The 16,586-nt window shown below is 52.5% G+C and overlaps 2 protein-coding genes across 2 annotated transcripts in view; one reads left to right on the forward strand and one right to left on the reverse strand.

Moving 5' to 3' along the window:
- The window catches only part of MORN3 (MORN repeat containing 3), a 29,816-nt gene extending 17,063 nt beyond the window's left edge, over positions 1 to 12,753 (forward strand). The window contains exon 6 of the mRNA XM_047696825.1: positions 12,701 to 12,753. The gene's annotated coding sequence lies outside the window, so the exon portion shown is untranslated. The remainder of the gene's footprint in view (positions 1 to 12,700) is intronic.
- ORAI1 (ORAI calcium release-activated calcium modulator 1) lies at positions 536 to 14,941 on the reverse strand. The gene is made up of 2 exons (XM_047696821.1): positions 14,323 to 14,941; positions 536 to 1,664 (listed from the first exon to the last, which is right to left on the reverse strand). The coding sequence occupies exons 1-2, from the start codon at positions 14,620 to 14,622 to the stop codon at positions 1,056 to 1,058; spliced, it is 909 nt and encodes a 302-aa protein (XP_047552777.1). The 5' UTR covers positions 14,623 to 14,941; the 3' UTR covers positions 536 to 1,055.
- Between the last annotated feature and the right edge of the window lie 1,645 nt (positions 14,942 to 16,586).

Consider the following 16,586-nt stretch of genomic DNA (forward strand, 5'->3'; position numbering starts at 1 on the left):
TACTTTAAAAAGAAAAATCTTTTTGGAAAAGCTTCCTTTAGGTACAAGATCCTGTGTTGTTAGCCATGAGTGAGTAAGGTGTCTTTAAACAGAAATGCACACAGGGGTGCCTGGCTGGCTCAGTCAGTCAAGCATGCAACTCTCAGTGTCAGGGTTGTGAGTCTGAGCCCCACGCTGTGTGCAGAGATTACTCAAAAACTGAAATAAAACAAAAACAGAAACACATAAAACAAGGTTACCTACTGCACGCCTGGCGGAATACAAGACAAAGGCTCACAGGAACCTAACCCCACAGGAGCAATGGTTCGACACCAGCTAATTCCTAGAACACAACTGCTGTAGATGACAAGAATTGATGAGCTATGCATTTCAGTTACTATACGTGCAACTTTTTCAGAGGTCTGGAAATTTTCAAAAATCAAATGTTAAAAAGGTGTTGTTGTTTTTTTTTTTTTTGCATAGAGGCTCCCCTGATTGGAGCACCAGGAAAAGTACCAGCAGGCAGTCCAGACCCAACAAATACACACACAAGAGGTGTCCCTTATGAATATATTTCTGTGCGCGCACACACACGTGCACGCAACGCGCGCGCACACACACGTGCACGCAACGCGCGCGCACACACGTGCACGCAACGCGCGCGCACACACGTGCACGCAACGCGCGCGCACACACGTGCACGCAACGCACGCGCGCGCGCGCACACACACACGACACCGAATGGGGCAGGGGGTGGTCAAGACAGAAAAGACAAGAAGCATCAAGTGGCACGGACACACGGGAGGGGGAAGGACAAAGGGAGCGTCTGTCTGTCCCCACTCTGGCTCCCACCGGCAGCCTCCTACCGGGAGGTGAGCCTGAAGCTGGAAGAACAGGAAAGTTTCAAAGTGCAGTCGTTTCTCTAAAAAAAAAAAAAAGCCTCCTCCCTCCACTCTCTGCCCCTGGACAGAAGCCCAATCCTCAGAGCTGGCTGGCTGTCCTCGAGGTTGGGGCAGGACGAGGTTCTGGGGAGCGGCATCAGGCCAGGGATCTGCAGAGCCCGGGCCCACAAGGGCTTACGCGTAGTGACCGGCGGGCGTCAGAGGGTGATCCCCTCTGTGGTCCAGCTGGTCCTGCAGGCGGGCGAACTCGGCCAGCTCGTTGAGCTCCTGGAACTGCCGGTCCGTCTTATGGCTGACCAGTGAGCGGTAGAAGTGGACGGCAAAGACGATAAAGACCAGGCCGAAGGGGACCATGATGGTGGTGGAGGCGATGGCGGCGGCCTGGCCCGGGGTGATGCCACCCGTGCTGCTGTTGACACTGGCCACCACGCCGCCAGCTGTGGGCTTGCTGGTGGGCCGGGGCTGCCCCGGCTGCTTCTTGAGGGGCAAGAACTTGACCCAGCAGAGCAGCACGACCTCGGCCAGGAAGAGCAGCGTGCCGATGACGGTGGAGAAGGCCCAGGCCAGCTCGATGTGGCGGTGCATGCGCTCATGGGGTGACTCCTTGACCGAGTTGAGGTTGTGCACGTTGCTCACCGCCTCGATGTTTGGCAGGATGCAGGTGCTGATCATGAGCGCGAACAGGTGCACGGCCACCAGCACCGTGGTGCAGGCACTGAAGGCGATGAGCAGCCCCGGCGGGTAGTCGTGGTCGGCGTCCAGCTGTACCTCCACCATCGCCACCTGGGGGTAGGGGAGAGATGGGCTGAGTGCTGGGGCCCTCACGGCCCCCTACTCCCATCAAGCTCTTGGACCCTGGGCAAAGTACCAGGCCTCTCAGGGCCTCAGTTTCCTTCTCTGTATAGTGGGGATAATAGGACCCACTCACTCGGGGAGGACAGTCCTAGTGAAGACAGCAGGTCTGGAGCCCAGGCTGCCGGATCTGAATCCTTGCTAGCCACATGTCCTTGGGAAAGTCACAGAGCCTCTCCTGAGCTCCAACGTCTTTATTTGTAAAACCGAGATATCTCATCCTAGTTCACAAAATTATTTCCACGATTATATGAGAGTCCCTGGTACATGGTAAACATCTCCCCCACGGTCACCGCTGCTCCTAACACCCAGCTAGGTATTCAAACCCAACCACCACTATCGGTTAAGACGGTAAGTGTGACGGATATTTTACTCAGATACAGCTTAATTTAAAAAAAAAGGAAGAAGAAAAAAGAAAAGAAACAAAGAAAGAAAGAGCAGGAGCAGCAACCACTAACCACCGTCTCTGCTGGCCCCACGTCCGTTCCCTAGCACAGGCTTCTCCTTCATGCCCTGCTCCAGGGACAAGGAGAGGGGTGGGGTAGAGAGAGGAGGCCCTCCCAGGTCAGGCCAGGCCCCTTCTGAGAACACAGTGCACCAACCAACAAGGAAAGCAGAAGCTTCCTAGAAGACACAGAGCCCAGTGCTGCTGCACTGTGGCTGGCAAGCCCTGGGGCCATCTCCTCCCCTAGCCCCCCTAGCCCCCCGCTCTGGGCCCCGGGCCCGACAGCTGACACACTAGCTGCTTCCCGGTTCCTGGAGACGTGTGGACCCAGGGTCATCAGGGGCATGTTCTGGGCCTGCCACCTGCTGCTTCTCACCTGGGCCTTGCAAATCACCCCCATGTGAAGGAGGCAGCTCATCAGATCTGGGCGGGGAAGAGCAGGCAGTGGGCACAGTGCCAGGGTCTGCCTGCCTGGGCTGGAGGGACTGAGGCAGCAAGTGCCAATGACAATACCGTCGAGTATGCTGGCCCTTCTTCATACAACGTTTGCTATGTATGCAGCAGGCTGAATGGGGGAGGACCAATGCTGAGATGTATCCCCTAGCCCCATACCAGCTACCCTAACCCTTCCTTACTCCTGGGAGAGGGTGGGCTCCTTCTTACCCCACTAGCTCTCCTTCTCCCTGAATGCCTGGCTCTGTTTGCTTTCACTTCTTATACCTTTCTGTACCCTTACTTTGGCCTGGAAAGACCGTGTGGGCCAGTAATTGGGAGCATGGGCTCTAGAGCCATGCTGCCTGGCTTTGAACCTCCACCTCTTTGCCCTTTCTTGGGCTATAAGGCTCCAGGGCAAGCTGCTCCAACTTTCTGGGCCTTGGATTCCTTATCTGTAAAATGGGAATAATGGTACACAATCAGAGGATTGCTGTGAGGACTAAGTTGTTTGTAAGATACTTAGGCCCATCGAAAATACTTCGAGCCTGGCCCAGAGTAAACACTCAATGAAAGTGAGCTTTATTACTATTTTTCAGCTTAGAAACCTCATCTCCAAACCCACTACCTCTACATGGAATCCTCTAGGGTTTTCGCCCTCCTGGTGGAAGAGCTACACTAGGGATGTCAGAACAGCAAGGCCAAAGTGGGGGGCCTGAGTCCTGGCTCCAAAATGACAGCTGCTTCCTTGTTTGACCCTGGTCGTAACCCTCCCCTCTTGTCTGTTAAGAGGAGGGACGTGACGAGATGCAGGTCTCAGGCTAGAGCTGACATGCTGTCTGACCCCTTTGAGAATCTGGTGAAAATCATGGATACACCCTCCTTAGAACGTTCAGGGGTATATATATACTCACAGGACTTTTCAGACAATTTCAATGAGATTCACAGCCTTTTTGCCCTACGCTTGTTGCAACGGTTCCAACAGTTCAGCCCAGAAGTTCACAAACAATTCCTACAACCTGAGGCAGTGCCATCAGGATATCAACTGTTTTTTAAGATCACTGGTGGCCTAATGCCAATCCTGAGAATTCTTAGACCCCACATGTGAGGGCAGGCCACCAGGGCACAAGGAGTTAAGGGACACATCCCAAGGCCCCCTGGTCTCTGTCACCAGGCCTGCTGCCCACGCTGGAAAAGGGGGGCACCCTCTAGCAATGTGTGCCTCCTGCTACCACCTCCCCACCCCCAGCACTTCCTCTTCCTGTTTTGGCCTGCTGCCCCGGAACCTGAAACCAGAGAAGGGACAAGCAGGAGAGCCCGCTGCTTGGCTGCCCCATGTTCCCTTGCTAAATTTATTCACTTTCTGGAAATGTCCAGACGCATTAGGTCTGTCAGGTCCTGACCTGAGCACTGGGGGGACACACACAGGTAACTAGTCTGTTCCCTTGCAGAACAGATGTTGTCTCCTCCTCTACATAGCCAGGAAGAATGAATGGGTTCCTTCACTTACAAAGCTCGTGGGTGACCCTAGACAGGTGTTTCAATCTCTCTGTGTTGCATCTATAAAACAGGGGCCCATTTATGGTTGTTATAAGCATTCAACAGGTTAAAGAATATAAAACCTTAGAACAGGACCTGGTGTATCATAAGCTTAATAATTATGAGCCACATTGTTCTTCTTCTTTTTTTTTTTTTTAATATTTTATTTATTTGACAGAAATCACAACTAGGCAGAGAGGCAGGCAGAGAGAGAGGAGGAAGCAGGCTCCCTGCTGAGCAGAAAGCCTGACTCGGGGCTCAATCCTAGGACCCTGAGATCATGACCCAAGCTGAAGGCAAAGGCTTTAACCCACTGAGCCACCCCGGCACCCCACATCATTATTCTTTTACAAATAAGGAAACAGTCCCAGAGAGGTGAGGTCAGCTGTCCCAGAGGTTGTGACTGCTACCAAGTGGAAGCTCTGAACTCAAGTCCACTTGGCTCTAGAGCCTGGGGAACATAGGAATGCTTTTCCCATAAGGATGCTACAACTGATTGAAAATTTTTCCCTCTAAATTCACACTTTAAAATCCTAACCCTGGGGCACCTGGGTGGCTCAGTGGGTTAAGGCCTCTGCCTTCGGCTCAGGTCATGATCTCAGGGTCCTGGGATGGAGCCCCGCATCGCATCGGGCTCTCTGCTCAGCAGGGAGCCTGCTTCCTCCTCTCTCTCTGCCTGCCTCTCTGCCTACTTGTGATCTCTGTCAAATAAATAAATAAAATCTTTAAAAATAAAATAAAATAAAATCCTAACCCTGACTTGATGGCACTAGGACGCGGGGCTTCTGGGAGGTGATGAGGACACAGGATGGAGCCCTCTGAGCAGGATCAGTGCCCTTTAAAAAAAAAAAAAAGAGAGAGCGAGCGAGAGCCTGGAGAGCCCCCTGCCCCTCCTGAGACGGGAGGGGCACCGTGAGTAGACAGCAGCGGTTGAGTCAGGAAGCCAGTCCCTCAACAGATTCTGAATCTGCCACCACCTTGATCTTGGACTTCCAGCCTCCACAAGAGGGAGGAAATAAATGTTGTTCAGAAGCCACCTAGTCTGTCCAGACGGACGTAGTCGCTGAGGAGACTGATATATGAGGTCTTGACGTGTAAACATTTAATACGGGGCCAGACCACAGGAGGTACTCAATAAATAAATTTTAGTTGAAAAGAAAAGCAGGCGGCTTGAAGCAGAAGAGAAATAGCCCAGGGGTGTCTGGCTGGCTCAGCTGGTAGAAAATACAGCTCCTGACCTCAGGGTCCTGAGTTCAAGGTCCATGCTGGGTGTAGAAATTGCTGAAATAAATGAAATTTTAAAAGAGAAAAAAAAGGGGCTCCTGGGTGGCTCAGTGGGTTAAAAGCCTCTGCCTTCGGCTCAGGTCATGATCCCGGGGTCCTGGGATCGAGCCCCGCATCGGGCTCCCTGTTCGGTGGGAGGCCTGCTTCTCCCTCTCCTGCTCCCCCTGCTTGTGTTCCCTCTTGCTGTCTCTCTCTCTCTCTCTCTCAAATAAATAAATAAAATCTGTTTAAAAAAAAAAAAAAGGCAGAGAAAAAAGAATAACTTCCAGACACCGTCAGCTCAGGCTGGAGAGAACGGATACCATGGGCCAACGTTCTGGCCTCCAGGATGGGTGAGGAGGTCAGACCCCCACTCCAGGCCGAGTCTGCCCCAGCTCCAAACTGGGGCGTAAGGAAAGAGTGTGCCCCAAACCACACTGGGCCAGATGGCTACCTTGGCAGGACAGAGACCATCGTTTCCATACCATTCGTCAAACTCACAGGATCAAGGATGAGAAATCACAGCTACTGGGACCTACCTGGCCTGGGGGACCCCAGAACCTGCCAGCCCTCCCTGGTCTTGATCTGGGGAAAGGCTAGGCACAGCAAAGCCTGAAATGCTGGGCACTCCAAGGAATGGGAAAGGCCTTGAGGCCAAGCTCCGTAGGAAACCCCATCACCCTTATCAGCCCCGACAATTCCTGGGGCCATACATGTTGGCTGTATGTACCATTCCCGCACCGGGGACCAAGTTCAATGCTATGGGGTTGCAGGAAGATGTAATGTGGAGAAGGAACAGATGGCATGCATCTCAGATCCTGATAAAAACCATTCACAGCCATACAAGCCACTGTTTTTTCCAGAATGCTTCCCTCTTGGGAAATCCCCACACATACATATAGAGAAGAAAGTCAAGAGGGCCTGTGGAATCCGGCAGGTGACTCCCAGGGCCCCAGCTGAGTCCCAGAGAGATCTGATCAGATCAGATTGCAAACAGCACTGCAAGGTAAATATAGCCAGAGTGCCGGTCCGTCAACCCAAAATAAACAGCTCCCAGGCAGCCAAGGGCCTGCTTGAACCTCGCTGCACGGAGCCTAACGGGATAGGAAGGACGAGAGACTGCCAGCCCCACCGCACACTGGTCCCTGGACCCCGCACAGGGGCCACTGGGATGCCAATTTTTAAGCATGAGCCAAGAAGAGGACCATGTGATTCTGCAATGGGTGGGGCCTGGCTGGCCTTGCCAAGCATTTGCCTGCTACGCCGGATGCCAACCACTTCGCCTCACTCCTGCTGGGCTCCATGGAGACCCCCACCACCTGGCGCCTGGAAGTCCGGGTCCTTCGGAGGCAGCCCTCCCATGCCTGGCCCAATCCCAGTGTCCACAGTTGGGAGACCCAACTGTCCTTTCCAAGCCTGGGCTTCACTGTTCACTCTTTTAGGAGAGGGGGTGGCCGCAGCCTGGAACACGAGGGCGGCCAAGCAGTCACCCAGGGTCACTGGGAGCTGCCTGAGCCTGCTGGCCCTTCCTCAAGAGCAAACCATCTATTAAGAGATGATCGAGGCCTAGTCTAGTGGTTTACAAACTCTCTTGACCACTACAGTCCAGTACTCCAAATGTTTCTATAAATAGATACACGTTTATAAAAGAAACAAAAGTTTCCCCAAACAACACTTCTCCTAAAAGGCCCCGGATAGAGACTATCCTTACAACAAGCAATGCATGCTGCTCTTTTGTTCTGTTCTTTCATTAAAAAAAAAAAAGGGGGGGCTGGTGCAAATCACTAAATTTATGTCTTAAGCCAAACGTTGAACCTGCAGGTTCTGGGGAGGACAGACAGGCCTAGGCCTTCTGGACATCTAGCTAATTCCAACTTCCCCAGGTTTTACCTTCCAAGTGTCATCCCCACCTCTGCACTCTGGGGCCTCCCCAGAGAGGGCAGGATGCCTCACCTGCTGGTGGGAAATGGGTATTGTCACAGGCTCCCCCACTACAATTACCAAACCTGTTCTAAAGACGGAATTACACGACTTGTTCCCCCCCACACTTATTTCCCTTTGTTTCCCCAGCATTCAGCATTGGGGCTTGTCCCTCTAGGGGTCAAAACATTGTTGAAGAAATAAACAAAGGTGAGACTACCATAGCAATAGTGTAGTTCAGCCCAGCCCCGGAGCCCCTGACATCTCTGGTGGGTGATCCATCCATCGGGAAGATCGCATCAGAACCTCCAATGAGGGGCGCCTGGGTGGCTCAGTGGGTTGAGCCTCTGCCTTTGGCTCGGGTCATGATCTCAGAGTCCTGGGATCAAGCCCCGCATCAGGCTCTCTGCTCAGCGGGGAGCCTGCTTCCCCCGCCTCTCTCTGCCTGCCTCTCTGCCTACTTGTGATCTCTGTCAAATAAATAAATAAAAATCTTAAAAAAAAAAAAAAAGAACTTCCAATGACATTCATGTATTACTTAGCTCCTCAACTTTTTAATTTTGTACTTTTATGTGTTTATATGTATCATATTAAGACATATCTCACTGGCAAGGATACCGACACTGAGGCTAGCACTAACATTTTTTTGAGGGGTATGCACTCAAAAATCTGGATACTGCTTAGACCAGGGGTTGGCCAACTGTGGCCTCTAGGCTGCAGTGTTTGTAAATAAAGTTTTATTGGCACACAACCAAACCCGTTCATTTGCCTACTCTCTGTGGCTGTTTTCGAGCTAAAGTGGCAAAACTGAGGGGCGCCTGGGTGGCTCAGTTAAGCATCAGCCTTCAGCTCAGGTCATGATCCTGGGGGTCCTGGGATCAAGTCCCAAATCAAGTCCCACATCTGGCTCCTTGCTCGGCGGGGAGCCTGCTTCTTCCTCTCTCTCTGCCTGCCTCTCTGCCTGCTTGTGATCTCTGTCAAAGAAATAAGTAAAATCTTCAAAAAATAAAAAATAAAATATTTAAAGTAAGTAAGTTAATTATTTAAATGGCAGAATGGAGTAGTTTACCATCAAGACTATGTGGCCTGTAAAGCTGAAAGTATTTACAATTTGACCCTTTACAGAAAAAGTTGGCTCATTTCTGGGTTAGACCAAGACCAAAAACCAAACGGGGCTGGCTATCAAATCACAGTCCCACAAGATTCTCCTCTGAAGAAAGGAGGTCTGTGGTCCTACCAGTCTGTGGCATTCCTTCCGGGGAGTATATTAAAGGCTACTCAAGGGACCCCTGGCTGGGCCAGTCGGTGGAACATGTAGGGCTCTTGATCTCAGGGTTGTGGGTTCGAGTCCCAAGTTCGGTGTAGAGATTACTTAAAAATAAAATTTATGAAAGGCTACCCAGAAGTCCCATTAGTGAGCAACCTGGTGGCTTTTGCTCACAACCTTCTTGGCTTTACTTCTCCAAGGGACCCCACCCCAACTCCAAACACTGATTTCCATCATACCACCTTGAGAAACTCTAGAGTTCTCCTTTGCCAGGCCTGAACCCAACAACCAGCAGAACTCAACAAGGTTCCCAGCTGAAAATTCCAGAAATTTCATGACAGGCACTTGTGAAGTTTTACAAAAGGCTTCTCAGCTAGGCAGGGAGCTCCCCCCCCCCCCCCTTGGAGCATTCGACAAATTTCCATTTATAAACAGTCTGGAGTGCAAAACCCCACATCTGGAAGGATTCAAAGGCCCAGCTATCAACCAGCTATGGCAGCCAGAGGGTGGGTAAGTAGAAAGGGCTCCAAATCAGACCCACCAGTCCATGAATTCTACTAGCTGGGTATCTTAACCTCTATGTTTCCATAAAACTTAGGTTTCTGGGTTTTTTTTTAAGCTTTTGGGCTCTTTTTGTTTTGTATTGTTTTAAAAATCTTGTTTATTTGACAGAGAGGAAGAGAGAGAGAGAGCACAAGCAGGGGGAAGTGCAGAGGGAGAGGGAGAAGCAGACTCTCTAATGAGCAGGGAGCCCTACTTGGGTCTCAATCCCAGGACCCCGGGATCACGAACCAAGCTAAAGACAGACGCTCAACGGACTGCACCACCCAGGCGCCCCTTAGCTTTTGGTTTTGTTTTTAAAGATTTTATTTATTTATTTGAAAGAGAGAGAGCACAAGCGGGACGAGGGGCAGAGGGAGAAGGAGAAGCAGACTCCCCACTAAGTGCAGAGCATCCCGCCCTCGAGACCATGACCTGAGATGAAGTTAGATGCTTAACTGACTGAGACACCCAGGTGCCCTGAACCTTAGTTCTTCGATCTATAGTACATACCTTTAAGAGCTGATCTGAGGATTAAATAAGAATGAAAGAGAAGGGTCCAGGCTCATGCCTGGAAGTTAGTAAACAGGAACATCATCAAGATTATTCTAGAATTCGGGGCGCCTGGGTGGCTCAGTGGGTTAAAGCCTCTGCTTTCAGCTCAGGTCATGATCTCAGGGTCCTGGGATCGAGTCCCGCATCGGGCTCTCTGCTCAGCAGGGAGCCTGCTTCTCTCTCTCTCTCTCTCTCTCTCTCTCTGCCTGCCTCTCTGCCTGCTTGTGATCTCTCTGTCAAATAAATAAATAAAATCTTAAAAAAAAAAGATTATTCTAGAATTCATCATGTAACTCTTTCCCTCCAAAACCTTGCATGGCTCCCTACTGCCTACCTAAGAGTTCAGACTTTTCAAGCAGTAAAGGCCCTCCCTGTAACATCTTCCCTGACAAGATTCGACTTTTTTAGCCACTCCTTACACACTCACAACTCCAAGCTACACCAGCCCTGCTGCCTTTCCCTGAGACCCTAAATTTCTCACCTTTATAACTTTGTTCCCAACCCTTCCTCTGATCAGTGGGCTCTTCCCCATACCCTAACTCTACCACTTCAAGGTTTAGCTGGAATCATATTCTTCTAGATCAGTTAATCCTTTTAGAGCAGTTCCACGAGAATAGGAGTGAGCGGGATTCCTGAAAACCTGGGCCAGGTACACCCTAAGCGCTTTGCAAATACTAACTCAAAGAATCTTCAGGGGCGCCTGGGTGGCTCAGTTGGTTAAGCGTCTGCCTTCAGTTCAGGTCATGATCCCAGGCTCCTGGGATCGAGCCCTACATTGGGCTCCCTGCTCAGCCGGAAGCCCACTTCTCCCTCTCCCTACTCCCCCTGCTTGTGTTCCCTCTCTCGGTGTGTCTCTGTGTCAAATAAATAAATAAAATCTTTCAAAAAAAAAAAAAAAAGAATCTTCACACCAACCCTATGAGGTAGGTACTACTATTATCCCCATTTTACAGGTAAGGAAGCCCTAAGGCCCAGAGACATCAAATAACTTTCCCGGGATCTCACGGTTATAAGTAGCAGAGCTGGAATTTGAATCCAAGTTGTCTGGCTACACAGTCCTCCTTCTTACTTTGCTCGGTCATACTGGACCCTCCCACCTCTGTCCTCCTACCACTCCGGTAAGTTCTCTTCCACAGCAACGGGGCTACAGGAGGGTCACAGGGCTCTGCAGCTTACCAGCCAAGGAACCCTGGGCAAGTCCTTCACCTGGAACAAGCACCGACCCTCACCAGGTGGTGTGAAGATCACAAGGGAAGGTACAAGTAAAACGCTTAGCACAATGTCTGGCCTATGGCAAGGGCCCAGTAAACAAAAGCAACGATTACTATTGGTAATCAGCCCTGTGAGCAGTGAGCATCTCCACGGCCGCTGAACTCCGAACATATCCCAGAGGCTCAATGCCTTACGATTTCAGCTCTTTCCTCCAACTGATGTTCACAAAAATTCCAAGCAACTTCTGAACCCAGCTCTGAACCTGGGAACAAAAGGGTGCTCGCAGGCAGAGAACTTGAGGAAGGAGATAATCCAAAAATAATTGATCCCAGGTCGTGGAAAGCATTTTGTTTACGGCAGCAGACTGACCTTCCCAATTATCTTCTGCTTAGGCTAACGTTACAGCCTGCCCTCCCCAGCAAACCAACACTGCCAATGGGTTCACCATGATCCTGCAGGACACAGGGTTGGGCCAAGGGGGCCGCCTCTCACAGAGATAAATGGAGGCAGAGATGACCCGAGTCACTGCCCACAAGGGTACCCTCAGCTCAAGAAGCACCTGCAGGAGATCATGTCCTGCACACAGGGCCCCTGATTTTGGAGTCTGGATGCTGAGCCCAGCAGGGTCCTGTTGTTTCTAGGAATGTGTCAAGAGTGGGATTCTTGTCTGCAGACTAGAGAGGATCCAGCTAAGGTGTATATATATATATGGTCAGATCCCAAAAATTCCTCCGTATCTTGTGGGCCTGGTCGGGACTCTGGATGAATCTTCAGGCAAGTCCATGGCACTGCAGGGCATGTCTCCCCTTTGTCCACATGAGAAAACGGGCTCCAGAGTACACAGCCGATTATCTGATATCCCACAGCCTATCTCCCCAGCACATCAGGGCAGCCGGCCAGGCCTTTCCGCCCACAAGCAAGGAGTCTCTCAATCCCCTCCAGGCTCTTGGGAGACCCTCCCTCAATCTCACCTGCTGAACAGGTGAGCCTGGCAGCCTTGCCAACCCTCCCACCCTCGGAGATCAGAGGTCACAACAGTGCCTCTCTGGTTTTCCAGGTCTCTAGGAAGGAAGCCCTCTGGGGGCAGGAAGTTGGTTGTGCTGACTCACGGGTCAAAGGAGAATAGTCCAGGAAATTCGCTCACTCTGTTTCCATGGTGCTGGGTCCTGTGGCACCCCCTTCTCTCAGAGGCTCACTCACAAGGTTTGGGGTCTGTCGTAGGGGCTGGGGCACACACAGACCTGCCTGCCTCTCAGATCTGTCTGTCCACCCCAACTCCATTTCTCCCAGACTCACAGCAAACAGTTACCCTCTTATAACTGCCTCCCCAGAATGGAGGCCATGATGGGGTTCAGTCCCTCCCTGTTGGAGGAACTTCGGGGAGTTCATCTGCGGAGCCAGGAAGCGGTTCTCCACCCTGACCAGGGAAAATAAAGGTCCCCTAGAAACAAATCTGGGTGAGCCAAGGCCCACCCAATGCCACTGGCTGCCCCTAACTCCTGACTTCCTAGAGTGTTTTCAGCAGGAGGAAGAGGAAATGTCTGATTAGGAGGCTGGCCTCTCGAGGACAAAGAGGGCTCCAAAGGGCAGGAAAGTGCCACCCATCAGATCCTCACTTCTCCTGAAGTGGGAAGGGGCCTGGGCAGCTATGAATTTATGACCTCAAGAAAAAGGGGAACAGGTGTGCCACCATCTTAAACCCAGGGCACAGCTGTGAAAGCTAATGGTGTCAGTCCCTTCCCCCAAACTGTAACATTTTATTTTGCTTAACTTTCCTGCTCTCTCTTTTCCTAGGAGACCTGGTCCGAACATGTCCGTGGCTGGACACTGATCAGAACTCCATACACCACAAAACGCCTAAGTGCCCAGCGCAGTTATGGATGCCAGCAGACTCAGGTTCAAATCCCGCTCTAGCAGACTAGCGGTACAGCCGTGGGAAAATGCTGCGGCAAAACCACCTCAACAGGTGGTTGAGGAGTTAGTGTGAAAGTTCAGGGAACCTAAACAACATCTAGTACAGGGTGAGTGATTGGTAAATTGGTCAGCTCCTCTTAGAGATGCTTCAGGCAAAGGCAGAGACAGGTCTCCAAGGATTCGGGAGTGACAGAACAGAATTCCATCCTATGACCTAAAGCAAAAACTAGTGTGCCACTCCCTTACACAAACACAGATCCTCTCATCCCTTCTCAAGGGCTTCCTCTATTTAATTCTTAAAGTCAGAGCTACTTCTAAGCAGCAGCCTTCATTTACTGATTCAGAAATCAAGATGCAGAGAGAAGTGTGTCTCAAGTCACACAGGCAACAAAGGGTGAGCTCGGTGAGCTCTGCCCCACCCCGCATCACCTGGCTTTTCCACTGAGGCCCAGTGTGCTGTGGGCCCACTCAGGGCTTCTGAAGAGTTCAGGCTCCATGGTCGGCCCACTTGTTTGTAGAACACAGGCAGAGTACTAGACACACTCCCAAGAAAACACTCCCTCCTCCCTCAAGGCCAAGTGCTGAGCGCACTCATTGGAGAGGCAGGAGGGCCCGGGTTACAGACCTTGGGAGAGGAGGGCAGACCTCACTCACACAGGCAGGTGTCACATAGTGATCACCACCAATCGTTCTGCAGGCCCTGCTGTGGAAGACTCCAGGCCTGAGGGCACCCTTAGGACCACTTCCCGGCCCAACCTGCAGCCTCACACTCCCCACCCTTCAGAGGCTTTTCTCACTCCAGCCTAGCCCGGCAGGGGAAGAGGAACCTGTGCCTGACCCACGCCTCCAAATCAACTGAAAGCCATTCAAGGGGAACATGTCCCACCCTCCTCCCCCACACCCAGTGACTCAGTGGTAAGTTTCTGGAGAAGAAACTGAGAGCGGAGAGTGGTTTTCAAAACACTAGGCTGAGGCTCTCGGAAAATGCAGTGGGAGAAAGTGTCAGGAAATCCCCTCTACTAGGTGATAAAAGGTCTTGGCCAATACCTTTCGGCCTCAAGTGTGGGGTCACAAGAAAGACAGCTCAGGGGTCCGACTCCTCCTCCCCACCTCCTGACACCTGTTTCCACTCAGACACTTTACGTCCTTCCTTCCAACAACGTATGTTGTCCCTGAACATACGTGGGACTGTCTTCTTACAGATCTACTTCCAAGATCCTGCTGTGTCTCTCCACTTGCTGCATCAAAGTTGCCCATTCAAAGGCACCTGAGTTCCCCAACCCTGGACATTTGTCTGACACCCAATCTCCCTCACCAGATGTCACTCGTCGCCCACCTCTTCTCAGGTCCAGTACCTCTGACCCCCTCCAGCGTCCACACCTCTCACCCAGATCTTCCCCGCACCCCGAGCCCGCCCGGCCTGCTCCCTGTGGACCCCGTCGCGGCAGCTGAGGGAGCGTCCAGGACAGGAGAGGGGGCAGGGCAGGGAGGCCCGAGCTCACCATGGCGAAGCCGGAGAGCAAAGCCGAGGTCCGGCTGGAGGCTTTGAGCTTGGCGCGACTCAAGTAGAGCTTGCGCCAGGACAGCGCCTGCATCGAGTGCTCGTTGAGGCTCATCACCTCGGAGTAACTCTGGCCGATCCAGTCCGGGTAGGTGACGGCGGCTGGCGGTGGCGGCGACCCCGGGGGCTCCCCGTCCCCGCTGCGGCGGCGGCTCCGGCGGCTGCCGCTGGTGGTGCTGCCGCCGCTGAGGGGAAGCTCCGGGCTGCTGCTGTTCGGGGGCGGGGCGGGCTCCGGATGCATGGAGCACGGTGCAAAGGCGCGGGCCGGCCCGGGCTCCTGCGAAGGGAGCGGCCCCCACCCTCCGCCGCACCTCCGCCTCCGCCTGAGGCAGCCGCCGCCTGCCCGCAGCGCGGGCCGGGCTTTACCGGGCCGGCCGCCGAACACGAGAAGGAGGTCGAGGAAGCGGCTGCAACTCCAGCTCGCAGGCCCGCCGCCCCGCTCGCAAAAGCCGGGGGCCGCCCGGACGCGAGCCTGCGCGCTAGCCCGCGTCCAAGATCCCCCGGCCGGGACCCTCGGCGCGCGCCACGATTGGCCGCCGCCTGGGGTTGATTAGCATGTGCCCCGGCCTCTTCCTAACACCCCGCCCACGAGGAGGTGGGCGGTGCACGGGCGAGTCACGTGACTCCTATCCTCGGACGGCACCGCCCACCGTCTCGGGCGAAGCTCAGCGAGCCCTCTCGACTCTTCCTGGAAACTCTCCAGGCCCCCAGGCCCTCGCTCGGCTCCTGGCTGCTAGCGCCTCCCAACTCCTCAGCTGCTCCGATGGCCCTTCGCCCGGAGCTCGGGCTCCTGGGTCGGGCCGCCTGAGGTCACTTCTTGGCTCCTCCTGAGGCCCATTCCCCTTTGAAACCATGTGGCTGAAGGTCTGGGGGGATAGAGCAGGCTGAGATCCAGAGTTCGTTCAGTCTGTGCTTAACCGAGCAACGACCTGATGCCGACACTGTTCTGATCGCTGAGAGGGGCGTGGTGGTCAAGATCCCCAGGACAAAATCCTCTGCATTCGTGGAGTAAATTTTAATAGTTTAGGTGATAAATGTGTAGAAAAAATAAAGCAGGCTAATGAGGGTGAGTAGTGCAGGGGTTGCAATTGGTAAAGACTTACTTATCTGAGAGAGAGCGCGCAGGGGGCGAAGGGCAGAAGGAAAGAGAGTCCCAGGCCGACTCAGAGCTGAGCGTGGAGCCTAACAGGGGCCTCGATCTCACGATCCTGAGTTCACCACCCTATGGAAACCAAGAGTCAGATGCCTAACAGACTGGGCCACACAGGCGCCCCGTGGGGGTTGTAATTTTACTTTTAGAATGCTCTGGACGGATTTTTTTTGGTCTGTTTTGTTCAGGTTGTTCACGTAATGGTTCATCAGCGTTTGCTGTGTAATAGCCCCAATATTTTTTGAATGAATGAATGTTCAGACCCATTCGGCAAGTGTTTACTGAGAACCTTTTAAAAGTGCGAGGCTAAGGGATTCTGGGAAAACAGTAACCTTCATGGACTCTTGTATTTTAGTGGGGACAATAGGCAATAAATAAATAAGTTTACACTTTTCTGACTTGGTCACATCTGAGATGAGACCTGAACCAGCGATGCAAAGAGCCAGGAAACTGCCTTCCAGTGGAAGGGAACGGAGAGTGCAAAGACCCTGACGCAGCAGTATCTTGCTGCTGGAGCATTAGGATGGCGATTTAGCTGGGGGAATAGTGGAGGGCAGAGGTGAGGTGGGGTTAGAGTAGGAGGCTTAGGACTGTCCCTTAGAATGTGAGCTCCAGAGGGGGCAGGGACATTTACTGGCGGTTTCACAACTCTACCAGTATCTAGAATAGAGCTTGGCACATAGGCTGCGTTCAGTAAGCATCTGTTGAATGAATAAGTGTGGGAGAGACAGGGATGAGTGAAACTCGTAATTAGCCCAGTCAAATCAGAAGCATGAGGCATTCCAGGTCAGCGATGGTGAAATTTAACTCTTATCACCACTAGAGAGCGCGCCTCCACTCCCCCCACGTTATGGAATAAACCTGAAGGCCCCTTCCTCCCCAAAGTCCATGGGATTCCTCAGAGGACTTTTTGGGAGTTTTTATGAAGACTAGGCAAGTTGGAATTTGAAATCTTCCCTCACTGGGCTTGTTTCTTGGATGGCCTTTGTACTTATTACTCCTTCTACTTAACCAAGTGTGTTCAAATACCATCTCCAAAAAGAGACCTTCCCTTT

This window comes from Lutra lutra, chromosome 12 (assembly GCF_902655055.1).
Source record: "Lutra lutra chromosome 12, mLutLut1.2, whole genome shotgun sequence".
NCBI lineage: Eukaryota > Metazoa > Chordata > Mammalia > Carnivora > Mustelidae > Lutra > Lutra lutra.

Bases quoted from the DNA above. Each gene is read 5' to 3' on its own strand.
- ORAI1 (XM_047696821.1), bottom strand. From the start codon at position 14,622: ATGCATCCGGAGCCCGCCCCGCCCCCGAACAGCAGCAGCCCGGAGCTT. The intron at 1,665-14,322 runs GTGAGCTCGGGC...CCCTACCCCCAG, and splicing joins TGCTCTCCGGCTTCGCCATG to GTGGCGATGGTGGAGGTACA.